At 38.7% G+C, this 27,837-nt stretch overlaps 1 protein-coding gene across 1 annotated transcript; it reads right to left on the bottom strand.

Annotated features, from left to right (window-relative positions):
- On the bottom strand, positions 1–27,774 carry LOC139718045 (CCAAT/enhancer-binding protein zeta-like). The gene is made up of 24 exons (XM_071629533.1): positions 27,607–27,774; positions 22,086–22,216; positions 20,662–21,073; positions 18,820–18,928; positions 18,280–18,536; positions 17,702–17,827; positions 17,134–17,223; positions 16,642–16,726; positions 16,266–16,350; positions 15,316–15,412; positions 14,510–14,594; positions 14,161–14,272; positions 11,676–11,817; positions 10,637–10,768; positions 10,092–10,248; positions 9,575–9,660; positions 8,867–9,020; positions 7,734–7,866; positions 7,155–7,366; positions 6,340–6,397; positions 5,785–5,993; positions 5,254–5,363; positions 604–682; positions 1–146 (listed from the first exon to the last, which is right to left on the bottom strand). The coding sequence occupies exons 1-24, from the start codon at positions 27,772–27,774 to the stop codon at positions 1–3; spliced, it is 3,375 nt and encodes a 1,124-aa protein (XP_071485634.1).
- Positions 27,775–27,837: the final 63 nt, after the last annotated feature.

The following is a 27,837-nucleotide window of genomic DNA, read 5'->3' as shown; positions in this document are numbered from 1 at the left end:
TCATCTCTTTTGCTTCCCTCTTCCTTTGCCCTGGAAGCCCTTGGCCCTTGGTCCTCTACTCAGTTTCTTGGCACGGATCTTACTCCTAGAGTCCACTCCTCGCACCCAGTGGTCACGGTCCATCTCCCATCGTAGCTGCTTCATATCTGTGGGTCAAACGGTCATGAAAAGTGACACACATTATCCTTTGTTACCACATTTTAAGTGGCAAACAGATTTCAAGTAATTTCTGACCTAAAAAGGTACAAATCTGCAGAGCAGCAGTACCCGTATGTTTGAAATCCCATGACAAACTGGACAGAGATTTTTCTATAACTCTGTAATAACTCTAAAATATTACACATGTATTCCATAACAACCCACACATGTAAATGTCAAAAATGTAATTGAAGAGATATATATATTTTTTGGGTACTTTTACTTTATCAGACTCACGATGGGAGCTTGGAACATACAATGTACTTTAGCACATATCTGTTTTGTATTACTCTCACAATTTGTTAACGAGAAGTTCTATATTCATAATGGTAGAGCACATTTAAATATACCATCAACATTTCTACTCTCTTTTCATTTGCCCAATGTTAGAGATGAAATACTGACCTGCTTTGTCTTTGTTGGCAAGAGCGTTGAGTCCAACATCAAATTTAGACCCAACATTCTCATCTATCATGCTGGAAATCTGAAATATACAAAAAGGCAATAAATTAAGCATACTAGTGGTTTTGATAGAGTAAAATGATGTGGATATACATAACCACCACATTGTATGTGTTGAAATAGGCTATGTAATTGAGGCAATCTATTAGAATATATAACTGAGAAATCTTGACAGTTATAACAATCACATAGAAAAACAAAACCATGTGTTATGTTTTCATAAACAATACAAATTTATGGGGACAAGGATTTGCATGGTCATTTCTGTGATCTTCAGCCAAGAATGCCAATATCATAATGTTTTGGCAATATAAATGCAACATTTTTTTTTTCCTGAGAAATGTATGATTCACATGAATTGGGATTTTCAGATTAATTTCTTAATGTTATGATCTGTAACATGAGTATGTGATACAAAGCTACAATTGAACACACATTGTGTTCACCAACCTAAAGTAGCTACATGTGGTTCCTCAATATACATATGGGTGAGTAAGCATATCAAATATGTTCTCCAGACTTCTACCACATTTTATCTGAGAACAAGAGATAGAAAAAAAAACAAAAAACATCCAACGGTGTGTCATATTTATGTTTGAAACTAATCTTGTACTTCGCAGTAAGGGGAAAAAATGCACATATATATATATATATATATATATATATATATACATATATATCTTGATTTTCCTTTTATATTTATATGACAAACAAACATTTCTTCCAGCCACATGACTGTATCATACCCAAGAAATGTTGATTGTAGCTATGTATGTTGTGATATGCCAGAAAAATAAACTAACACTTAAAGGGGAAGTCCGGACGATTATCAGCCGTTTCGTGTGTAAAGAACAATATTTCATGAACCTATTACCCTTTTCCCGACGAGAAAAGACCATCAGATACATTTACTATGATTTTTTTTTAAAATAAGGTAATTCTTCATGTTCGAATCCGTCGCGAGCTGCCCTTCGTACTATCTGTCCCAGGATGCATTGCGCGTGACGTATCGGGCGCAGTTTCCTCAGCTGAGAGCACCGCGAGCGAAGCCCAGCTACGCATCGATCTCCCATTGCACTGCTGACTGCGGGCGGTATCTGCATGCCTGCATAGGTGTGCCTTGTCGGCGCTACTGCAGGAGACCGTACACCGATTTAGGAGTGCTGTTGCCAAACGCTGTATTCCTTTATTCAAATAATCTTCGTTATATATCTATATAAAATCTCCAAAGATTAATGTAAAATAGTTGCAATGCTATAACATTTTCGTTTAAATTGAAATATGTATGTATTATAATACTGCCGTACTTATTAGTGTCCACCCCATCACTTACAATGCATTAGCTGTTGTCGGGCTGTGCAGGCATACATTTACGTCTGCTGCTGCCAAGTGCTATCACAATCCGCGATCGTTTTTTCGACTTCTGAGTGTGAACAATCTGAAATCAGTCTGTCAATGTCAGAATTATTGCCTCTTTTGTTGTCCGAGACTGTTGAAAAGTGTGTCTGACGGTGATAAAATACGACAGTATACATGTAACTTGAACCGAGGAAGAAACGCCAGCGCCAGCTTGGTACCGCCGCCGCGCCGCGCCGGTAACTACGACCAGCAGCCCAATACACACAGCGTAATCGGGCTGCGTGTTGTAGCATTCAGGATCATGTAAAGGTAGTATCGTGGATAGATATCAATTTAAAATCGAAATATTTCTTCAATTTGAAGACTTACTAGTAAAGTTGAAGTATTGACAACACCCTAACACTTGACACATGGGCATTTTTTTTTAATGAAGCAATAGATCATGCCGCGTGCATCCGCTGTGTGGTCAGAGACTGTTGAGCGGTACGCTACTACCGCTTGCTTGGCCCGTATCACCGTTGCTCAAGCAGGGCTCCCCCGAGCCAGCTGACGCTCCAAGCAAAAAGCAATGTGAGGAGGAAACGTCACGCTGTCACGTGATCTTTCTCGCCGGCGTACAGAAATCGAACGGTTACGATTCAAAATTAGTGATGCTAAAAAATCGATTGTGGCGAGTTGGGAGGGTCTTTTTCAATGAAACTTAGTCATTATGGTCCTTTATTTATGTAGATTTTGGTTGATTTTTTTCAAAATCGTCCGGACTTCTCCTTTAACATTACTCTCAGGCCCTTTCTGCTCAAGACAACAATCATGTTTGGCACTTGGGTGATAACCTTTAAAGGACAAGTTGACCTTCATAGACATGTGGGTTGAGTGAATGCAGCAATATTAGTAGAACACATCATTGAGAGTTTGAGGAAAATCGGACAATCCGTTAAAAATTTCTGGATTTTTGAAGTTTCTGCTCACTCAAGGCTGGATGAGAAGACTACTATAGCTTGTGATGTCACATGAGTGCAACAATATAAGGAAAGAATAAAGAAAATTCAACATATTTTCACTTTTCTCGTATAACAAAAGAACACTTGACTTCTCTCTTTCAGAAGGCAGGGGGAATAATATTACCCTTAACATACAGTCAACTTTGGATACCTCGAATTCGTCGGGACTGAAGAAAATGGTTCGAGGTACGCGAAATTCGAGGTACGCGTACGTACGACGAATTTTCTTTGATTTATCTGACAATCTGTTCAACATGGTATTTGTTATAGTGCCTACCGATTGTTTGCATGCATGTCAATTGGAATTGAATCGACTTTTATTTGAATGAATTGAATGAAAATCGGAATTGAAATCAAAATATCAGAAATTAAGATTTTGGTGGCCCTATCGTGCCACCAAAAAAAGTCGGATGTTTGCCTTTTCTTTTGAAAATGAACAGCGGTAACAATCGGCTCCGTAAGATACTAAAATAAATGTCGGATGTTTGCTCATACTTTTGGAAATGAAAAACGATAAGACTCAGCTCCGTATGGTGCTAAAACTGATATTTGATTTTGCGTTCGGAAATGAATAAGGATAACATTCGGCTCCAAAAGACGCTGAAATATATGTCGAATATTTGCTTTGAAGTTCGGAAATGAAAAACAATATTCAACTCCGTACGATGGTTAGATAAGTGTTGGATGTTTCCTTACACGCTCAGTTAGATGCTGAAACAAATAGCGGATGTTTGCTTTCACGTTTGGAAATGGATAAGGATAGCATAACTATTCAGCTCCGTAAGATGCTAAAATGAATGTCGGTTATTTGCTTTTACATTTCAAGATGATTAACCGTAATATTCGGCTCCGTAAGGTGCTAACAGACTAATAAATGTTGGATGATTGCTTTTACAATTTAAGAAATGAATAACAGTAACTTTCGGCTCTTTACAATGCTAAAACAAATGTCGGCAAATGCTCCCACGTTTTTCATTTAATTTCATTTCTAATGTTTTTCTCCATTTTCTTTTGTGTGTGTCGCCAGATTTTAATTTCGAGTAAATTCGACCAAAAAAAAAAAAAAAAAAAAAAAAAAAATCAGTGATACTGGTGGCCCGATAAAAGTTAGTGTGGAGCCCTGTCTATTCTATTCTTTATTATGCTCGGCCTATACTTCCACATCATATTCCACAATATTTTCATAATCGCATTGCTGGAAAAAAAAAATCAGTGCTTGCGTTCTCGGGGAAGAATAAATGAAACATACTTCGTGAAAGGAAAAAAAAAACCAGAAAGTAAAAAAAAGGCACTACCCAGGAGATTGATGTTTGGACAGTGGACCGTGATTAATGCCAAAGATATAACTGTCAACACCTACGCAGGTGCGCCACGACGGTTAAGAAATCTATGCGCTCGGTATGACTATCATGATCACCAATTAAAACACAGTGGTTAAAGAAAAGAAGATGATGAGGCAGCGCGTAGTGCTATCGTAAGCACTCCATTGGCAAGGATGCTATGTGCATACCGTGTACGTATGTATATAGGTAGGTGTTAGGGATTTTCTTGTCAGCTGTGTACCGGGTATTTCTTTGGGCGCACGATTGTTCTGGTCGGGAATATTTACAGTCGAGTGTGAAAAGATTTGTGACATGTCTTCTTCGCTGTCCACGCGCACTTAATCGGAGATGCTGAGTGATGTTTGCTATTTCGATTCGAGCTACATGCTGGGAAAAACAATAAGTTAATTAAGATCGAGACAGTAGATTTCACTTCGAGGTGACCGAACTTCGAGTTATTTTCTTAGAGCTACGCGAATTTTAATACAAGGAAACTCCATAGGAACAATCGCGACTTTCATTTTGCCCCCGAGGTAAGTGATATTCGGCTTATCCGACGTCGAGGTATCCGAAGTTGACTGTATGTCAGTAACAAGAGGAAGAAATGTGCACTTTATTAAAAAAGTAAAGTTTTGTGAAATTCTCTTTTTATTTTCTTTATATGGTTGTACACATATGACATCATACACTGTAGCAGTCTTCTCATCTAGCAGTGACTACACAGATACTTTAAAAATTCATAACTTTTGAATGGATTGTCTGATTTCCCCAACCTTTCACTGATGTGTTCTACTAATATTGCTGCATTCACCCAATTTGCATGTATATGAAGGTGAACTTGTCCTTTAAGAAGTCTTTTCAAAGTATGAATGAGTTTCTACAACTCTCACTTCTCTGTGACCCATTCATACCTTCTCAGTGACATCGGAGAGTTCTGTTGACTCTCTCTGTCTCTTGGGTTTCTTCGCTTCCCGTCTCCGCTTTCTCTTGCTGGCTTTGCTTGCCTTTGGTCCAGGAAAATCTTTTACAGATCACATACACAAGTCAAAATCATTGCGTTAATAACTGGAACATACAAAACAGCTTTCTACATAACATGTTGGAATATGAAACGTACTAACAGATATGATAATCATGCCTATGTCTGTGCTGTACGGAAAATATGTGCAACTTAAGACAGGGTAAAGTAATAGAAGAGTGTTTTCATAGAGTGTAATGATAAACCTCAACAATTCAGTTTTACAGTGATGACCACATGTACACACATCAAGCCATGCAAGCAAAATAAGTATTTATTTCATAAAATAGCTTCAGTACATATTTTCACCCAGCAATCAGGATATCACTCCCAGATAGTCATTAATGCCCATGGGATTAAATGTATAAATGTACTGCTGCATTAATCCCTGAAAAACATGATACTTCAGAGATTCTGGGCATACCTTCATCTGACATCTCAAATGCTTCCTCATCCAGTCCATCTATGTCCTCTGTCTCTGGAAGATCATCCATGTCATCATCATCTGCATCACTCTCATCGTCATCCTCCTCCTCCCCATCATCATCATCGTCGTCAGATGAAGACTCATCCTCTCCTTCAGCAGCCTTTCTCTTCTTGGACTGCTTTTTGCTAGACTTCTTCTGGAATTCTCTGGACAAAAAAAAAAAAATCATGGAGGATATCCTTAGTCAATTTTTGCATTTAAAGACAAAATCTCAAATGGATGTCGTGGCAAACAAAGTCAGTTGCATTTTTTTTAGTGTGCATATCACCTCTTATTTCAGACCCCCCCCAAAAAAAAATATCCAAAATATCACTAGCAATCTGGATATGTGTACAGAAGAAATAAACCAAACAAACCAAAGCATATACATAATAAATGATCAGCAATGAGTGTGAAGGCTGTATCAGAGGACTACAGTAAATGATGACATTCCATAAATCATTTCCACTCAAGAATCATTTCTCTACGTGAATCAGTGACTTTGAAACTCACCCAGCAAAATCAAAGTCATCACCTAGGTCAGGATCTTCTGCACCTCCCTCCATCTCATCTACACACGTAAACATGGGAAGAAGATATCATGTTTTGTTTTGTTTTTTCACAATGGAAATGCGTGAAACTTGGGGAAAGGAATTTTGAAAATACAGCAGATGTTGTGAAAGCCATTGTGATTTCAATTCCATTGGGGGGGGGGGGGCATGAAATCACATTAAATATGACTCTTTGAATTTTTGTACAAACAACAAACTTAGGGAGTACCATACAGAGGAGAAGCACATAAGAAATACAACATACCTTGAAAGTTGTTGGAGACATTATCGGATAAACCTTTAGAACAAATATTTACATCTGTTTCCTGTTACTGTACCATGACCAGTGATTCTAATCAATCGAATGATTTGGGTATGACCACTTGATATAGTTCCATTTTTGCACCGTGAAATGAAAGACATTTTATATATCAGCAGAGAATAGTGTGGTGTAATCAGCATTTTCATACAACAAGATGGTCATTCAAAAGGTTTGACTTTGTGTCATATGTCTCTGCTAATCATGAGCTTTCATTTTATTCTGAGATTACTTCAATATTTATCAAATATCATCATCAGGGGCGGATCCAGGGAGGACCGCAACTGGCGCACGCCCCCCTTTATTTTTTGTTGAAACAAAAGAAATAAAAAGAAAAAAATGGGGGGAGGGGTGCGTGTGCCCCTTCTTTACGGAATTCCTGGATCCGCCCCTGATCATCACACCAGGTAAGAACCTTTAGATATTCTCTGAAACCTGTAAGTTTGACATGTACCCACCCAGTATTCTGTCAAACTCCTCATCGTCAATGCTCGAAGCATCGCTGTCGATCTCATCAGGTGACTCGTCTACGAACTCATCATTAGAATCATCGCTGTCACCAATGTCTTCATCCTCTTCCACCTTCTTCTCTCTTTCTTGCGATGTTTTCTCTTTGCTGTCTGTCTTTTCCTTGGTCTTCTTTTGCTTATGGTCTTTGTTGGAGAAGAACCTGTCAATCATAACCAAGGAAGAGAATTTTTGAGAGTCAAGAGCTTTTCAATTGTGATCTGCCAAATCTACCAACATCCTACAGTCACAATGAAAAGATACCTTAACACGGAACACAGAGAATAATTTATGATCTATGACATAAATACCATAACAGATGCACAATTTTATATGAGTTACCATGAGCAAGATGATTTTAGTATGATCATACCATCTACTGTGTGTGTGCCTGTGTTTTAACATAAATACATCACACATGGTGAATATACCAGTATATGAGGCAGAGATACATACAAATTTGTATGTATCTGTGATCATGCTAGCAGTGAGACATTTTTCTGCTGCAGAGAACTTCAGAAGTTACAAACCTGTGGAAGAACATCTCATCAATGGGAACATTCTCCTCAGTCAGACTGGTGAAGTCCTTGCTGTTAACGGGGAGGTTCCTGACTGCTGGAGGTTTGTAGGACCTTGACTTGGGCTGCATGACCGACTCTCTGCCTACACAGACATGTAAGAAAGCACAGTGAGAGTTTACATACTGGACTGGTCCATTATAGGAATGTACATACATGGTGTGTGTGTGTGTGTGTGTGTGTGTGTGTGCGTGTGTGTGTGTGTGTGAGCATGTACCTGATGTCCTGTAAATTTCTGAAGAAATATATGACCAGAGACAGGGCATCATCTATCTTACTGCAGAATTTTCAGCTATTTGTACAGTAATGGTAGGTAGCATGACAGCACGTAGTTTGTTTTTTTTTTAAATACCCTTTACAATAATACTCAGCTTTTTCTTATGCATCCACTCTCCAGCCCATTTTATTGTGCCAATAATCAACAAATTTTAAACAAAATTTTCACATTCATTTTATTATAATTCACATAAATACCAATAGTAATGAATGATGAAAGTAAAAATATCTTTAAAAATGCACACAGCTCTTCAAAGGACTGGAATTAACTTAACACGTGTGAATACACAGGGGTCATGTATTCCTTTGTGTCAAAAAAACACAAGCAAACACACACATACAAACATCACGTTAAATGGAAATTCTATTAACTGTGATGCCATACTTGGAATTGGGTGGGTTTCTCAGCAGTACTACATTTGTTCAAGGGCAGTGAACTACTGGAGTGTACAACATTGTTTGGAGTTAGAAATATGACTTTCACTTTTTCACTTTTTTGGTAACAAGTCCCGGTGCTTTGAAAATGGCTATATTGTTGAGAATGGGAGATTATATACACTTGGACAGCATTAGTTTGGGATCATGTAATTTGTAAAATGCAATTAAAAGAATTTTATACAAGGCACTGTCATAATCCAAGCCAGATGTAAGCTTTGAATGAATGACACAGGCTGAAACACTGCTGAGAGAGATATTACATGCATCTAAACACTCCAGAAAATCAAATGTACACTAATTCTGTTTGGTACACTGGGTGGGTTGACTGGAAATCTGAGTAAAGAGTGCCACAAATCAATTTCCAATCTTACCGATAAGTTTCTGCTTGGGGTTGCGGTACACAAATCTGTCTAGGAAGCGTGTTGCTGTGAAGTCTTGCAGAGGGTTCCCTGTGTAAGAGACCAGTGTGCCAGAAAGGAGCTGGGAGGCAAACAGCGCCACTGATGGGTGGAAGTGCTTGGACAGCTGGAAAGGGTAGATAGCATACAAATTATAAGGATAGAATTCTGATGAAGCTGCCACAGAAATTGGACACCTCGCATGATCTGACCTTAAAGCTTGGAAATAAATGAAATGAAATGAAAAATGAAAATAAAAGCTACACATACAATCTTGTCCTATTTCAACACCTGATAACTGGCAATAGTCAATTTCCATATCATGCGATCTAAAGATCATTGAAACATGAATATAAGAGATACAAAAACCTGGAGCTGAAGGCAAGAAGCAGATGAGGCATGTGTACATTCATGCAATAGCATAATAACTATCGGTCATATAGGAGACTGCAGTGTTGACACCTGTATGTATATATGACACATGTTGGCAGACATGTACTACACTACACCACTTTCACAGCACAGTCCACTTCTGGTGAGCATTTATGCTTTCTGAGAGAATAATTCTTGAAGTTGCAAGATCTTTAACTCAATTTTGCACAACTCCACCCAGCACACACACACATGTATTCCACACTCTCTGCTTCCAAAAGAGCCAAACAAACAGGTTTAAATTCTCACCACTTTGAGTTCCCACATGATGGCATTGTCTACATGACTGTGGAGAGGATTTCTGGCCAGAGCATCATAGCTGGATGACATCTCGTCTGCAGAGAGAGAGAGAATTTCAACTTTTCTTGGTGATACAACAGTAGTTTTGCTTAAAGTTTTCAAGATGCCTTGCAATAATTTGACAAATATACTCATATCAGAGATGATGAATTAATTTCTCAGAATTTACTATCAACATTATCTTGGAATGTTATTTCTATGAGTAAAGGTTGCAAAACCCTTGTCTTTACCTTCTGGTGTGATGGCAGACAGCCAGCAACGGGAGTTCTGTCTGTTCATGGAAGAATTACAGGCCGTTGAGGGGTGCAACCAACACCACTATTACAGGTGTACTTGTGCAAAGTACAAACAAGTGAGACTGTTTTGAAGAATATCTTCCCTTTGTTTAACATCTACCCTACTAAACAACTTTCATTGAACTTTCAGTTGTCAAACATCATAAGAGAAAGAGTTGGGTGACCGTTACCTTTGTCTCCTTCTGCCGTCTGTCGATGGACCCAGGATGATTTGTCCTCTCTGGTCTCATGTGACGTCGTCTTCATCTCAGCACTCTTCTTCCTATCACTGGTTTCATCTTCTTCCTCTTCCTCATTTATATCCACAAAATGCTCATCATCAGAGTCCTGAACAGGAAAAAAAAAAGAAAAAAAGCAATGATTCTGTTAGGTCGACACAAAATTTCACAAATGAACCGTTGATGTACAAGCAGAGACTCTAGAGAGAAAAGGCAAATTTGTGAGTCATCCATTATATCTGCTGAAAATATCTTACTTTGAGAACAAGCACAAGTTCATCAATATCTCATGAATAGTTCATATCCTTTACTAACATTAACACCAGCTACTGTGATCGCAAAGATTGCTGATTAATTTAATACATTTTTTTAAAGAGAGTATTTTATTGCTTCATTCACATTATAGTTAAGATGATCCATTCAGCTTTCTACACATAATATCACAAATTTGATGTTTCCTGATAGTATCTCATGATAAAGCTGATCTCCAAACTTACCTCATTCCAGGAGGAACTGAAGATACCCAGCGAGGGTTTGACCCGGATGACCTCGGAGACAAGCACTAAGACAGCCGCTATAAATGGAGGCTGCTGCCAGCTACACACCTGAAGTAGACGCTTCACAAAGGCCTGGGGGAGGACAGCAAGTACAGAAAAATCTATGGACTTGTGCATTAATTGATTGATAGACTCCTTTTCTTTATTCATTCACTCATTCATTCTCTCACTCAGCCAAAGCTGAATATTAATAGAAGAGTCATCATTGCAGGAAAAGATATATTACAGATATTTCTCATCACATAATAATTTAAGCAAAGTGTATTAAATTGTTTTTGTTGGGATTCTGTTGCTCTTTACACCTGATGAAAGCAATTTTGGGTGAAAATTAACAATACTAGTGGAAGAGACAACTAGGTAAATATTTCAAATCATGGTCTTTATCATTAACAATTTTCTTAACTTCATATCCTCTAGATCTAAATATATTGAATAGGCAAGTGTCTCCAGATTCCATGGATGAAGTTATCTGCACTGATGAATACAAGAAAAAGAAAATCAAAGCATAAAGAGCACTCATGGTAGCTACAAGGAGACCCTTCATCAAGAATTAGAGAATTACAGATTCTTCCACTGAATGAAATCCATCCTCATTTGATTTTGTTTATTTCCAAAGTCTCTGTACCGTTACAAGTGATTGACAAATGACCCTTCATTGATGTAAAATGAGCACCAATTTTTCAGTGTTGTAGTAGTAGCCATGAAAAAAAAAAAAATCATGGGCATACAAACTCATGTTGGACTTGAACCAACTATCTCCTGATTGCTAGAAAAGTGTTGTTATCTACAAGATGACCGAGCTGTCTAGTAATTAAGTTGGTTCGATTCCAACTAAGTATGGCTGCCACTAAAACACTGAAAAATAGGTGCTGCTCATGTTGATGAAGTGCAATTTGTCAATCAGTTGCGATAAAAACAACTTGATGCAAAAAATTCATTAATTTGAATCTCCGGTGCAGCTTTCTGAGATGCGACTGACCTTGACTCTGTTGAACACCTCATCCTCTTTGAGGGTTTGGAAGAGAAGATTGAGGAACATGGCATGTCTGGGTGAGGTAGAGAGCTGGGGGTCCAGCAACTTGCGGTAAAGGGCTGAGTAGAACCGGTCCATTGTGGATTTCCTAGATATCAAGACAAGCAACACAAACTCACATAATTTTATAAAGATCATTTCTCTGCACTTAAAAACAAACTCTACACCTAAACCTCAAGAAAAGCTTCATTTAAAGGGACTGTATAGTACTGCTTGAGGTAAGGGATTTATGTTTTGAACATTTCTTAGTGAGATAATGAGAAACCTCTTATGAAATTTGAAAGAGCATGTAATTTTAAGAAGGATTCAACGTTTAATTTATGAAAATTGGTTTTGAAATGGCTGAGATATCCAAACAAGAGACCCGCGGGTCTAGCGCTCACCCGAGTATCGCAAGTTCACCTTTCACGCAGTCACTAATCTAAATTATTTACAGCTCCACCAAAATTTGACCAGGCATTCTCAAGTAGAAGATGAAAATGTACAATAAAGGCCCAATTTTTTAAAGATTCCTTAATTTGGGGGGATTGGGGCCCCCTGGGGCCCTCTGGGTGGGGCATGGTGCCCATTTTGATAAATTGAGATCCTGACCCCCTAGGGATGCTACGTGCCAAGTTTGACAAAAATCCATCATGAGGTTTTCAGGAAGAAGATGAAAATGTACAATTCAGGCCCCCATTTGGACCCTTCCAACCACCCCCCCCCCCCCCCCCCCACCCAAGAGGGGCACCCCTGGATCTCCTATGAACAAACTTGAAACTACAGTCATTAATGTACTCACTTATAGTATTATCTCAGCTCTATAACTTCTGATTCTAGAGAAGATTTATAAAGATTCCTTCATTTGGGGGGTTTGGGACCCCTGGGGGCCCCCTGGGTGGGGCATGGTGCCCATTTTAACAAATTGAGATCCTAACCCCCTAGGGATGCTACCTGCCAAGTTTGGTGAAAATGGGTCATGGGGTTCTCAAGATGACGATAAAAATGTACAATTTAGGCCCCATTAGGACCCCTCCTCACCCCCTCCCCTGGGTCCCAAGGGGGGCACCCCTGATTCTGCCATGAACAAACTTGAAACTACAGTCATCAATGTACTAACTCATAGTATTAACTAAGCACTATCACTTCTGGTTCTAGAGAAGAAGATTTTTGCAGAATCCTTAATTTTGGGGGGCTTGGGCCCCCTGAGGGCCCCCTGGGTGGGGCATGGTGCCCATTTTAACAAATTGAGTTCCTAACCCCCTAGGGATGCTACCTGCCAAGTTTGGTGAAAATGGGTCATGGGGTTCTCAAGAAGAAGATGAAAATGTACAATTTAGGCCCCATTAGAACCCTTCCCCACCCCCCTCCCCTGGGTCCCAAGGGGGGCACCCCTGATTCTGCCATGAACAAACTTGAAACTACAGTCATCAATGTACTAACTCATAGTATTAACTTAGCTCTATCACTTCTGGTTCTAGAGAAGAAGATTTTTACAGATTCCTTAATTTTGGGGGGTTTGGGGCCCCCCTGGGGGCCCCCTGGGCGGGGCATGGTGCCCATTTTAACAAATTGAGTTCCTAACCCCCTAGGGATGCTACCTGCCAAGTTTGATGAAAATCGGTCTTGGGGTTTTCAAGAAGAAGATGAAAATGTAAAAAGTTTACGCACGACGCACGACGGACGACGGACGACGGACGACGGACGACGGACGACGGACGACGCACGACGCACGACGCACGACGCACGACGGACGCCGGACGAAGGGCGATCGCAATAGCTCACTTGAGCCTTTGGCTCAGGTGAGCTAAAAAGTGATAATAATAAAAGGCAACAGGCCACAACTTTATTAGGATTTCTTTGTTTCACCTTGTTTTTGGATATCTCGGCCATTTAAAAACCGATTTTCATCAAATAAACTTTTGATACCCTTTAGAATTGCATGCTCTTTGACATCTCATAGAGTGGTTTCTGAATATCTCGCAAAACGTTAAAAGCTAAATCCTCACCTCGACCAGAACTGTACACACTCTTTAAACTTACTTCTACACCAGTTTGCTTTTTATCACAATAACTATGAGCTTTGTCAAATAAATATGTTGATCATTCTTGCAATACATCTTAACCTTAGCATGCTGCCTTTGCATGTCAGTGATATTATGTTAGTATCATTCATAGACACATGATTGTGGTTATAATAGTTTCTATAACAGAAGATGAACACCAAAGAGGAAATTTAATCTTTGAATTGATGCTGCCTCAGTGAAGTGTGATTTCATCTATCTTATCATGAGTGATTGCAAATTACAGCGCAGATATAAAACAACAATGATCACTTACATCCTATCATCACATGAATACAACAGTGCAGGCTCATGGGCTTCCTGTCCTATGACAAGTATATTCTCTATCAATGTCCACACATTTTCCCCTATTCAGAGTGGTCGCTAACCTTTTGTCCAAGACTTGCTTGACCAGTAGGAGGGCCTGGATACTTGTGTTGAAGGCCACCTTGTGGATGACCTTGAAGAGAGTGTCCAGCTGTTCATGAACCTTCTCATCCTCTGGAAAAACACATTCATGGCAAGAAAAGTCCATTGGGTTTTAAGTTCATAAAGTACGAACAGACGGAGGAAAAAAAATGACAAACTAAATATATGTGGCTTTACATATCTTAACAAGATAAAACAAAAGTGACATTTGCCCCTCTCAGCTTATGTATCATCTTTATCCTCATCTTCAAACACAACTGTGAAAAAAAAATGCCCATATCAATGCTTCCTGTTCATATATTCTCTTACCTTTGGAGTATGGGAAGGCTCTGTGGACTCCTGTTATGACTGCTGATAACATCTTGTTGTCAATTTTCTTCTGCTTTGTGCAAGCCTGACAATATAAAATCAGAAGAATATTTGAAGATGAAAATCAAGGTGAACTTGCTTAAAAAGTGCAGGTCAGCCTCTTCTCTTAGATAGAGATGGACTTGACAATGATGATAATTATACATAAATACAAAAAGCACAGAATGAATGTTAATATGTTCTCTTGCAATGCAAGAGCTGCTGATGAGCTTAACCCATTGAGGACAAGCCAATTTGCAAAAACCCACATTTCTAATAAGACATCCGCCCGAGTATACTTGGGACTAGTCTTCAACGGGTATGTTTTTTCTTAATTTTCTAATTAATTTTCTTAATAATGCTACAATTGGGGATTTCCTGATTTCTAATGGAAATATATCCCACAGTTTGGGGCTGGACAAGCAAATGCTCAGTCTCATAATGTTATTTATGTTGCACATATTGGGATTGGTGGGGGAAAAAAGGGTTCTTTAGGTTTCTTTATTATCCTAGATTGCATCAACATTTTGCCTTACAAGAGGCTCCTGGCTCAAGAACATTTCAGAACAACTTACAGGACATTAAAAAAGAATAAAACAAAACATAAATGATACAAAAAATCTGCAGGCTGACGGACTGATAAAATGCAAAGCCAACTATATCAGTTTTTGAGTAACAAAGACTATATGAGTCAAAGACTACAATTTCCTCTGGGTGCAGGAAATAGGAATGGAAAGTACAAAGACCGCTCTCTCAACATGACTTGCCTTGAAGAATGAGAGGTAGACTACAATGAGCTGAGTGGCAAGACCATCCTCCTCCTGGTTCAACACCAGCTGGTTCAGGAAGCATATGGCATAGTACCTACAACAGCAAGGGAAACATCAGTTACAACCATGAAGTTTTCCACTGACGGCAAGAAGAACACAGTTACATAATACCCATCCCTACAGATTCTTCCTGGTATCCAACTCCTCGCTTTCATTCTACTTTTGCATGGGACCTCCTTCAGGCATAGATTACTTTTCAGCCAGTCCGTACTGCTAAATGAAGACAATATTTTTAACACTGCTGGCTCAGTATATTTGGTATGAGAGCAGTATGTGCCAATTTGCAGCTCTGCCAATAAAGCACATAGTGGAGTATAAGTATCTTCTCATTACTATTACATATGAGGGTCTACTTCCACTGGTGAAAATTGGACTTCAAAGTTTAAATGCTGTGAAAGGTCTATCACATAAGAATTCGATAAAGGAAAGACAGAAATCATTTCTGTACAGGATCCCACAGAGATGTTCCCCCCCCCCAAAAAAAAAAAAAAAAAAAAAATGCCTTCAATCCTCACAGCATCACATTGGTTTGATCATCCAGATGATGTTAATTATATCTCAGATGTGAAGGAGAAGGATTGTTTCTATCACGTTTCCTCATTACATGTTAACAACATTATACCCGAACTTCATCTTGTGCAAAGTAACAGTAAAAACTATTGGCATTTAAATTACCAAACAATGAGTGGTACATAGATGGAATCAGTCACATGTACATATCACGCTGTCCACACGATGCTGAACCAAATGGTTTTCTAACATTTATACAGACACTGCTTCTCAGTGTACACTTTATATTAGTCAGATTTCAAGTTTCTCCAATGCTTCAGTTTAAACTACTTCTTGGCAATGATCTATTCATCTAAGTGAATCCCTTGTCTACTTACTGAGCCTTGGTGTTGATGTTTGGTCTGAAGAGGAGTTCCTCCACAGCCTGAACCACCACAAACTTCATCATTGAATGAACCTCAACTATTGGTGAAAAATATGAAATTCAACACAAACAATTGATCAATAATGCATTTCTGAAATATTAATAAGATGAAATGTGTGATAGCTATTGTCTTTAAAAATCATCTCATTGGAGATCCTTCTTTCAAGAAATCATTAGGCAAAACATGGAAACAATGAAAGCAAGCCTGGTTAAAGATGCAAGTCTTGACAAAATCTAATTGCTAGCTCTTATTTGTCATACATTTCAAACTGAGGTTTACAATGTCATAAGTCTTTGGAAAGCTGATAGCTTGGCAAAAAGAAACTCACCCAACTTTTGTAGCCAGTGGACTGCTTTTGCTGCAACCTTGTAGTCTGGATCCCCAACTTTGTTGACTATGAGTCTAAGCAGTCGCTGAAAAACCAACAAACATGGACAAGCATTACAAACAGAGTGATAAATGTACATATCACTTGATTTTCCAATGTATGGAAAAAAGAAAAGATGCCCTCATCTTGGAGAATTTTGTAGATATTTTAGTCTTGTACTTATGACTATTTATGCCCTCCTTCACTTAAATATTACTGATACATTTTCAGTTGCCTCTGTAATCAGCTCACACAAAAGTGTACAATCTCTGAGATTTTTCAAAGAGTTTTCCTCGTTATTTAGAAGGAAAAAAACACACAAAATGAGTGCATTCTTCACTAGAGGAGCACTCTATTTTGGTATCTCTATACTACATGAAATGTAAAAACAGCTGTTTTTACTAAGAAATAGTTTATGAAATGTTTCAGATGACTGTGTCACTTTTTCCTCACCTTCTCCTCCTCTGGTCTGTTCACAAGAAGCTCATAGCATGCTGACAAGGCTTTGCCCTTTATGGCACTTAGTGTATCTTGCAACATTTTCTAGATGCAACAAAGGGAAACAATGAAAGAAAAATATAAATACTTAAACATCACATCATCACGTTTGACACAACCTACAAGCACAGCCAGAAAGCAGACAATTTCTAACAGCTACAACTATACTCTGACAATATTTCTGTCCTTGTTTTCCAGTAAACGGTGCACATCATCAGCTCAAATAGGATTAATCGATCATGGCTGTGAACATAAAGAAAAAATATATTGTCACGTAATATTGAAATGGTTGCAGTTTCAATAATTCAACTTGACATTCAGTTGTTACCCAAAACAATCACCACTAGACCTTACATCATTTTGCAAAGCACGAGAACACCGACCCCCCTTACTTTCTCATCATTTGTTTCTTTATGCCCTTAAAAGAGAACAGTTCATCCTCTACAATTCAAAGTTGTACACTTTTACTTTGTCTGATGAGGGTTTCAGCTGTAAGATAAGTTTCCCTAAACTCTGAACTCACCTCAATGATGTCAAGAAACATGCTGTATTTCTGCTTCAGCTGATCTTCAAAGAAGTACATCAGAATTTGCTTATCACGCTTGGCACGATCTGAGCCACATTTCCTTTCTAGATCCTCAAAAGAGTGCTGGAAACAAACACAGAAAAATATATACCGGTAATAAGTCCATCATGACAGAATTGCATAGTATCACTTGGTGTGGAATTTATCTGACAATGAAGAAATAAGTTATATGTTTATATGCACTTTGGAAACTTGATTCTTTCATGGTTACAAATCACATTTCTCACATTGGTACTTTTTCTCATTAAGAAGATGACATTGCAAAACATTATCAAAGTATATAATCACATGACCAAGGTGTTAACTTGGCCCCTGACAGACACTTTTAAAAGTAAAATATGCAAATGGATCTTGGAGAGACATGAAGAAATTGTTTCTCATAATTTTCCATCACTTTACCATCTTTTTTTGAAAATCTATTATAACTATTTAAAAGAAGTAACAGAAGAGGGTATTTTCCTTGACTATGGATAGAGAGTGAAGTTCAAAAATAATGTTTTGTGAATCATACAAACCTGAGAGAACAGCTTCAGCTTTCTGTTGCTAGGCAACAACTCTTCCAGAAACAGCCTCTTGACTGCATCCAGCCCCAGGAGGGCTTCCCTCCGACCCTTCTTCCTGACCATAGCCAGCAGGCTGTCCAGGCTGAGGGGTGTGTGGACAGGGGCACCCTGCACCTCCAGAGTGAGGGCCGCCACCTTGTCTGAGAGTGCTCCTGACTTTGCCACGGTCTGCATCCATCTGCTCTGAGATCCACTCTCACTGCTCTTTCCTGGATGCCGCACAGAAAACTCATATTCCGTCACTTATTTAACAACTCTTTCAGCTCCTCACTCTCACAATTTCTCTTTCATGTCAAAACTTACAATAGAGGGTATGTCACAAAAAATGTCACACATGCAGAAAATAATCAAGTCTGAAATCAACAATATCTGAATTCTCACAGAGCAAAAAATAAAAAATAAAATATCACTGCAACTGACTACTTGGACAATTTTTTAATGCTGAATTACAAAACAAACCATACAATTTAAAAATACAATTAAATTACTTACTTGCTGCATAGAGTTCTACTTCATTGTCATAAAGTTTTGTTGCATACTCCTTGTATGCAGTAACAACAGCTTCATCTGGTGGCTGGACACTCACTGACTTTGCAGACTCCTAAGTCAAACATAAGAATTACAAAGAAAAACAAAAGGAGCTTATTAGAGATAATATCAAATTTGCAAATTGATCCTGTTACTACAGGGGACTCCTGTCACAAAACAAAGGCCTCTGGACTGGCAGTTTTCTTTCACAATATTGAAATTTCATTACAACCAAATAGTAGAGTATGTGAAGATACATAGTTAATAATTTTGGGATCTGACTTTTTACTTTGTTGTGTAAAAAATGTCGTTATAACGATGCTTTTGTTTTTGTTTTTGAATAACAGGAGTGCACTGTATTGTATCTACCAGAGCTTTCATCATTCTTTGTTAGATAAAGTAAATCAAACAAGAGCTCTAATGTTTTGCCTTAGACAATCACAACAACAATACTTATAAGTTGCTTTCACATAACTCAAAGCTTCATTCAACTTAAGTAGGGGAAGTGTGGGAGAGTTGAGCCACTTTTTACATTTAGTGATATTGTTCAATAACTATACACAATTTATGGATTATTCGTTCGCTGGTATATACTACAACTATTCAGGCATAATATGATAGCCCAATAAGACACCTAGCAAAAAACAGCTTGGGGGTGACACTTCAACAAAAATATTTTGCAAAATGGCTCAAGTCTCCCTTGATGTGGTGAGAGTTGAGCCACTATGCTACAGGCCCTACATATCATATTAAGAAGTTCAGGCTTATAAAAGAAAATGACTATGGAAACCTATCTAAGGAAAGATGGTGTAATGGTAACAGAGGGGGCGGGGCATCTGTTTGACTTACGGGTCATCGGATGGATAATGTGGATGTTGTTGGGGTCCACCTACGATCACATGATCAGGATTTCTAGATGCATTCTGATTGGATTTGCGTAATAAGTCAACTGTTGGTGTTAGGAAGAAGAAACCGCCTGTAGGGCGTCACCCCTGGCGAGAACACCACATACCTTTCCAATATTCCTCACCTCATCTAATTGCAGACCCGTTTCTTTGACCAAAAAATGACACTCATTGAGCCACTTGAAGGGAGGGTTGAGCCACTTGAGGGCTGAGCCATTGGAATACAGGGTTTAGCCATGGCACAACTCTCCCTCGACACGTTGGCACAACTCTCCCCACAGTCGCCATTTAAACTAACCCTCAAAACCTATGAAAGTGACCACACCAAACATGTTGAAATTTGCTGAAACAAATGATATACAGACTATCTGCTAATCCAACTGATTCGCACTTATCCTCTACCATAGTTGTGAGAGAAAACCACATATCTGACAAGTGGACATTCACTTTTGGTGACCAAAAATGGTTTTTCTTTGACTATTTTGTCATGCTTCGTCCAACGTCGCTGCCTCATAGACAGGTATATAGTTAATCATAGGCATGAACAAGAAATGGCAGCAGCTGACTGCTGTCAGTCACTATGAAGATGTGAGGTGGCCTGGATCGACTCTCCCAGTGGCTCAACTCTCCCACACTTCCCCTATATTTAACAGAAAAAAAAAACATCAACAGGATATATCATGTGGCATATAAAAGGAAAAAAAATCATGGTCTGCAACAAACAAATAATAGATGAAACATAACAATATATGACTGAAATAATTATAAATATATGTGTAAACAAGCAAACACACATATTTTAATATATATAATGTAACATATGAACACATTTTTCTGGTACAAGCTGTATTCATATTTAGTTATTTATCTGTTCTTTCCATTTAAATTTTTGAATACTCACCAGAATTGTAAACCATTTGACTCCAGAAGGTACTAACATAATGGAAGTTGGTGACATCTGCAGATTAACTGGAACTTTTCCTTTGGAATGTTGCTTTACATTCTTTTCAGGACTTCTTTCATTCCCCACACTGGGTACTGTCCTTGCATTGACTTTAGGTGCATTTTGTGTATCTTTCACTTTTGCCTTTACAGCTGTGTTTCCTTCAACCTTTTTGCCTTTCTTTTTAGTCTTCACTTTGTGTCCAAGGATATCTGGCTTCTCTTCTGTCTGATGTCTTGGCCCATCTTCCTGAGTAATTTTGTCTTCATTTTCTTGAATGTTTTTGTTTTGCATATCCAAAGAGGGTGCTTTTTTGTCCAGTTTCTTCTTCTTTTTCTTTTCTTTAAAGCTGGATGGTTCCTGCTGATACCTGAAAGGCAACATCAAAGAAAATTACTGAATGCATGGAATACTTGTTATTTTACAACCTACCATACCACTGTTTTTACTTCAGGATAAAACAACATGGTCAGTACACTCAAGAATATAATTATATCTCCCAAGTTTCACCTTTAATTTCAGATATGCAGTAAAGCATAACTTCTTCTGCAGTCATCTTTATGAAGGACAACTATGAAACATGGTAAGATACTTGCTTATCTTTCTGATATAACATGGGATTATTTTCTACAAAACGAATTATTTCATACACTTGATTATTGGTATCCTAAACCACAATTTTGCCAAGCATGTAACCACTGGTTGAAGACATCGCTTCAGTTCTATGTGAAATAGACTTTTAAGGTGGTGATATGTAAACAAGTCTTCGCAGCATTTCTAATCTATTGATGATTTGCAGTGAAGTAGTGGAATAGGTTTCATGCATTGTAAGTTTGTAGCTCCCAACACTCAAGGAATTTTGGTACTTTTGGTCTTTTGAGAAGAGAGTGGCTAAATTTATATCCATCATGCAATTACACTTTTATTTTGATTTCCAATGAAGGAAAGAATTCCATATGTAACCCCCTTCCCCTTCAAATTGATCCATTATCACTCTATTCTTGCCTAAAACCAAGCCAAACCCTCACCCTAATCTTTTCTCTGTACCCTAGGACACTGGTGTCCACCATCTTTACAAAGGACACCATACTTCGCATATCCTAGGATTATAAACAGGTTTTGAATACGAAAATGATCACCTAAATGTCTCATCACTTCTAACACAATTAATCTAAGTTCACCAGTTTGTTAACATCCTCACATATAACACGTGATGAATGTGTTTAAATTTTTATGATATGAACAGAGTATGAAAATAGTATTTTTCCATGTTGTACAACCTGTCTACATCATAATACCCAGTTTCTTTTCTCATTTTTTGTGGGGGGGGGGGGGGGGGGTGGGGATGGGGGGAAATGGAACTCTAGCCCCAATCAATCTACCTGTCAAGTTTCAACTTCTTGATGATGTCATTAATCTCCGATGCTGGGACATCCTCTCCTTCCACTTGATGACTCGTCTCCATCTCACCTCCATCATCCTGAATGCTATTCATCAACTGCAACAAATCTTCCTATGGAATACCAAGATCAAATTGAAGAAGTACAAAATTGTTGAAATGCTTTTAATTAAAAAATGGCATGGAATGGTATCTTTACTTTGTGAACACAATTTCAAGTGCGCAGATATGGGTGTATTTGTGTAGCGTATGAAAAACAATATCAACAGAACCAGTTTAATTCTTGGATACTCAGTGACTAGATCCCACCAACGTTAGTGATAGTGCTCGTAGTGTCGCTGTCTAACGTTACACGTTACATGAAGTGAGCTGATGAGCGTCTAGTCTGCATTAGGCCTACTGCAATTGTCTGCATGGGAGCTAATTGATAAATACATATTAAACTTACATTAAGCACGCCAACATTATACAAAACAGTGGAGATGATAAGGGTTTCGGCAATTGTGCACTTTACGGCCCTATATTATCGGTGCGAGATTTTACCCTAATCGAGCAGTGCGTGCCAATTCGAGTACCTATCAGGCACCGCGGGTCGACAGCGGGTCTTCCGGCACTGTACTGTGTACATGTGTGTGAGATTTCGCGTTGGGATGCATGCAGTGTGTGTGAATGTGTCAACGTGCGTGTGCGTGATAAAAGCTCTTACGGTACGCCACATTGTTGCTCTTACGCCCTTCCCCGTGCGGCACGGCGTGATCGAGTGCGAGCAGACCCTAGACAATCAGGGTGCTGTGCACTGGCACACAATGGAACACAACGAGTGGTAAACTTCCGTGCTTCAATCATGATTTTAAATGAATGAATTTTGTGTTATATCTTAAGCAGGAAATCGCTAATTAACCTGTTGCAGAGAACATATGTCCACTCGTGGCCTTGGTGAAATTATTCTGTGAAATGATAATAAAAAAAACAAAATCTAACCCCGATTCGTCAGTCTGTTAGTGTTAATTTCGTCTACACAGTTACCGTTTAACGAGCCTGACCAGACGCTGTGCTAAGTGTGTATAGCTACCGATTTACGGGCACACACAAGCCTCGCTCGTGTGGTTGGTTTGTGCAATTTGTGATGGGGTCGGATCGGGATGCGAGGGATCGGGATGGATGAAGAGGCATGAAAATATTCACGTAACTGTTGTGGTGAGCTGGCGGGAGCTAGGAATGTTCAAAAATGGAATCTATTATATCACAGACTACTGCCAACTTTCTCACACTTTGCCCCACGATCATGGCAATTTTCTGCGATGCAATATGTAATAATGTACAGCACGATAATCCTGCACTCAGCTGCAGCAGAGCAAAGGGTACAAAGGGACAAGAAATCGCGTTCGCACAGTGTTTGATGCGTCAGCTAGCTCCGCAGAAGCGCAGTGAGTGAGGCGGGCTTTTAGTGACCTTATCACTTGTCAAACGGCGGTCCATACAGCAAGAGAAGCTCGCCAGCTGATCAGTGCGTGGTGGTTCATTTACATGGGATATCACCCTGGCATACGGCGAATGAGGTACCGATAATATAGGGCCGTAAAGTGCACAATTGCCAGGGTTTCTACTGTCTAGAATCATATACCTTTGAAGCCGAGGCGAGGGCATTAATATCATTATCAAACAGAAACTGTTGACAGCATAGCAGCTCATCACATTCACAGTATGAAACACACAAAAATATGCAGATGTGGGACTATGCACGTAGACGACAGTCAGGAGAGCTCAGAACACGAACATATCCTTAACACTCTACATTCATGAATACTCTGCAAAACAATGAGTTTTACGTACATCATCAATGTCTTCCTTTGAAGGCCTTATCCGTCCCCCTGCTTTCTGCTTGTTCTTCTTCATATTGGTATCATCGAACTTATCATGCGCCGCGCTTCGATACAAAGCAGTCTTCGCCAAGTCTTTGCCACAGTGCGTGCACGCCGGAAAATAGTCTGCCCTTTCGCCTTCACTAGCCCGAGCGTGTATCAGTAAGTACGAGGCTGCTGGCATGGGACGCTATCAAGTTATTGCACTGATTGACCATGTGGTTGATCGCACACCTAACGTTAGTAGTATTTCAACTCAAGATGGCGCTGTATCTCTTTGATGTGCACGATTGACGGATCGGACTACATCGAATCACAAGTTTGGAACCGGGTTGAGTTGCGGTAAAATAATTCAATTCAATTTATTGATAAACAGACATATTAGTCACAGTAATGAATGAACATGAAGCAAATGGATATGAGTCCCTAAGAAGCAGAGTTTATGAGTGGGGCCCACTATGAATGGACTTCTCGATCCCAGCTTAATCAAATGCAAAAGGAATTATCCAGTTTTCTCCTTTTCTTCTTGTCTTTTCGGAGTTTTTGTTCCCTGTTCCAGTGTGGTTTGAATTTACGATCTATGTTGAAGTTAGACAGGGTGACGATTATTATGTATTCAATTAATGTATTAATTCAATATATTAATTAACAACATCAGCATTCTTTTCATTCTTTTCCCGGTTTTCTTTCTTTCTTTTTCATTTTTATTTCCTTATGACTATCTTAATCCAATCGCTGTAGGAAATAAAAGCAAGAAAAACGCAAGTGTTTTTTTTTAATCAAGCAAGCTAACCACAAAATTCATGAAAATTGATAAAGTGGAATCAAATAAATGAAAAAACGAAAATGCTCCATAATTTGATCAAAATAGAAAGTTGAGGAGTGTTAAACATTCATGTCTTTTTACTTAATAGGCCTAGCTGATGTTGTTTCACTGTCACATAAAAAGTTATTAGACTGTTTTAAACCTTAAACAAAAACCTTGACCGAATTCACTTGTATAGAACAATAATTGAAGAGTTTTATCGCAAAACGAGCTAACTCCATTTTTGTTAATTTGAAATATTTGTGATTAAAGCTGCAAAAAAAAAAACACCACCCAACAACAACAACCAAGGAAAATAATAAGAAAATACAGGATATTTTAAATCATAACTTTTAGAATATTCCTTGTTATGTCACAAGTGAGGTATTACTGGAAAGGTTACATTTTGTTATCTGATTATGGACTTACTTTAGAAATGGCGCATAACTCATTTTGCAATAAAACTCTTTTAATTTAAGACACCTTGTACAGTTTTCACTGCTACTGAGTCAAAGACATGTTCCTATGTAGTGCAAAATCCATTAGCCAATATTTCCTACATCACTTTTTAATAATAAGTTAGACAGCAAATTTCTCTTCCGCTTTTCACACACCATTTTCATGCCAGAATTTGGTATCTGTGTGGATGAAAGGACACCTTCACATTAATATAATCTATGTGTTATGTGGGTTGAATAAAGCAATATCAATATAAAACACATCTATAAATATATTCAGTGAAAGATTGCGGAAATTACTACCGATATTGCTGCATTCAATGACATCACTCAATCCACACATATTATATTTGAATGAACTTATCCTTTAAAATCTATTTCAAATGCCTGTAACAAATAATATCCTCTATCTTGGAGCATTTGAAATAGCATGATGTTTGATCCATACTGAGCAGAGAAAACATAATTTATTTGTCATATTTTGTCATATTTGGTCCAAGTTATTGAAATTCCTTGCATCGGCCGATATTAAAAATGCCCCCTCTATATATACTCATTCAAAAGGAAACTGAAATTTTTTCTATTGCAATCTTATAATAATTAATATTCTACTGAATTGAATTAACCAGCTGTTATAACTCCTTATCTAAGAACCTATGTTTTCATGTATTGATCGCTACGTATCTTAGCTCCTATCATTATACTTGTATAAGGCTAGGATATTTCTGCGATTATTATCTCTATTAACACCTTGTTTTTTCTCGCGTCACTTTTTCCCACCCTCTCAACATACTTCTGACGAGATCGCTGTCTCTACTTAACGTTTTTGTCTGTTCTGTTCTGTTCTTTACTGTTATGTTGTCTCATTTTGTCTCGTCTCATTGTCAACTCTCCGTTGTACTATTACTCCTATTTCAGTCCCGTTTCATGTTTATTTTTGTGTATATCTGCCTGTTTTTGTTGATCTCTCTTTCTAGTGGGCTTCCAGACTTTTACTTTGCTCTCAACTGATGTTTTTCCTCTGAGGGGCCCACATCCTACAAGCTTTGTCCTTTTAGTGGGTCCCTCCATTTTTCGAATTTTGCATACTGTTTACTTACTTCTAATCACTTGAGTTTTATGATAATGTATAATTATCGTAAGGTGCTACAATCATTGTACATTCTTTTCATCCTAAATAGTTTTACGCACCTTATTTTCTGTTACCCCCCCAAAAGTGATGTCTATATGTTCTTGTCGAAAAATGAAATAAAACACTGAATTGAATTGAATTGAATTGAATTATGTTAGAATATGAAATTTATGACATGCAGCAGCTTCTCATTCATCCCCCCCCCCCAAAAAAAAATAGTCACTAATTCAAGTCTCACAGTAGGCCTTAAAATTTTTAGGCGGCCAAGGCTATTGGCAACAGGGCCGGCGGAACGGGGGGGGGGGGGGGGGGGGAGGGGGAGGGGAACCCGGAAGTGGCACACAAGTTGCGCTGAAGGCTTTTGTTGTTGTTGTTGTTGTTGTTGTTGTTGTTGTTGTTGCTTGTTAGCTGATGAAACACGGAAGTGCCCCCCCCCCCCCCACACACACACACACACTTTTGAAAACGTGGCGCCGGTCATGGGCAATCACCACCATTGACCTATCTCAATAACATTTTCACAGAGTTTATGTTTTAATGTTTCACCATTTTTTTCTTCAAATAATCTCATCTCATAGACTGTAGGCAAAAATCCTACAGGATCTTTGCTGTAGGTAGTTCCGTCCACAACCTTGCCTTTGAAGTTTCTGTTAGAAGACGGACCTACATCTTTTGAAATACAGTTTCACCTAAATTGATCGGAATCATTTCACGTTATTCATGCACATTCAAACTCAGGGGCGAATCCAGAAATTCCGTAAAGGAGGGGGGGGGGGGGCACAAACAATATTTCTGGTGCTACTTCCGGGTTTCATCTCATTCTTTTTCTTTTGTTTTAACAACAAATAAAGAGGGGCGCGTACCCCTCTGGATCCGCCACTGCAACTGACTGGCCATCGGTATACTTTTGTTGTTCAATGCTATGTCATTGCTGCCTGGGGAGAAAAATGTTTTCAGCGGAGAGAGGAATACACAAAAAATATGTAGGCCTATCGCTGTCTGTCATTTCAGCTTGAAGATGAACTGTGTATGGCGGTGTGTTTTCGTAGTCTTAATTTGATCGTTACAAGCTTATATCTTAAAATGTAACCTCCTTAAAATATAATGAAAGAATTTATGATATCAAAATATATTTTTCAAGCTTTTACCTCAGTTAAAATGTGCTATTTTTTTTATATTCATCAATATGATCCAATTGTAAGAACAAATTATATTAAACATCCTTATAAAGACTAATGAACTCTTGCGTTGCGTGACGACGTATCAACAATCCACTCAGCTGTGCCGATGGTGGCCTGGAGGAGAAGCACCACCGTACCCGCGGCCCGCACGCAGCGAGATGCTAGCGCCGTGAACAGTGTCGTCGGGCCGGAACCGCTGGAGTGCCCTATTTTCGTTATGCGGCGCTTGTTCATGTTATTCGGAGAATGTAGCGGTTAACATGAACGGAACAGTCAGTAAATTGGAGCCGAAAGACC

The sequence above is a fragment of the Diadema antillarum genome, unplaced genomic scaffold (assembly GCF_040938485.1).
Source record: "Diadema antillarum isolate AM-2024a unplaced genomic scaffold, OU_Dant_1.0 scf00000087, whole genome shotgun sequence".
Classification (NCBI taxonomy): domain Eukaryota; kingdom Metazoa; phylum Echinodermata; class Echinoidea; order Diadematoida; family Diadematidae; genus Diadema; species Diadema antillarum.
Note: the sequence above shows the minus strand (reverse complement) of the source record. Positions and strands in the feature narration are given on the sequence as shown.

What these genes read in the sequence shown, in the direction of transcription:
- LOC139718045 (XM_071629533.1), bottom strand. Translation starts at nt 27,774, where the DNA reads ATGAACAAGCGCCGCATAACGAAAATAGGGCACTCCAGCGGTTCCGGC. An exon ending in TTGATACGTCGTCACGCAAC is followed by an intron (nt 22,217 to 27,606) that starts GCAAGAGTTCAT and finishes GGTATTCCATAG; the next exon opens with GAAGATTTGTTGCAGTTGAT. An exon ending in AGCTGAAGCTGTTCTCTCAG is followed by an intron (nt 17,828 to 18,279) that starts GTTTGTATGATT and finishes GTTTGTTTCCAG; the next exon opens with CACTCTTTTGAGGATCTAGA.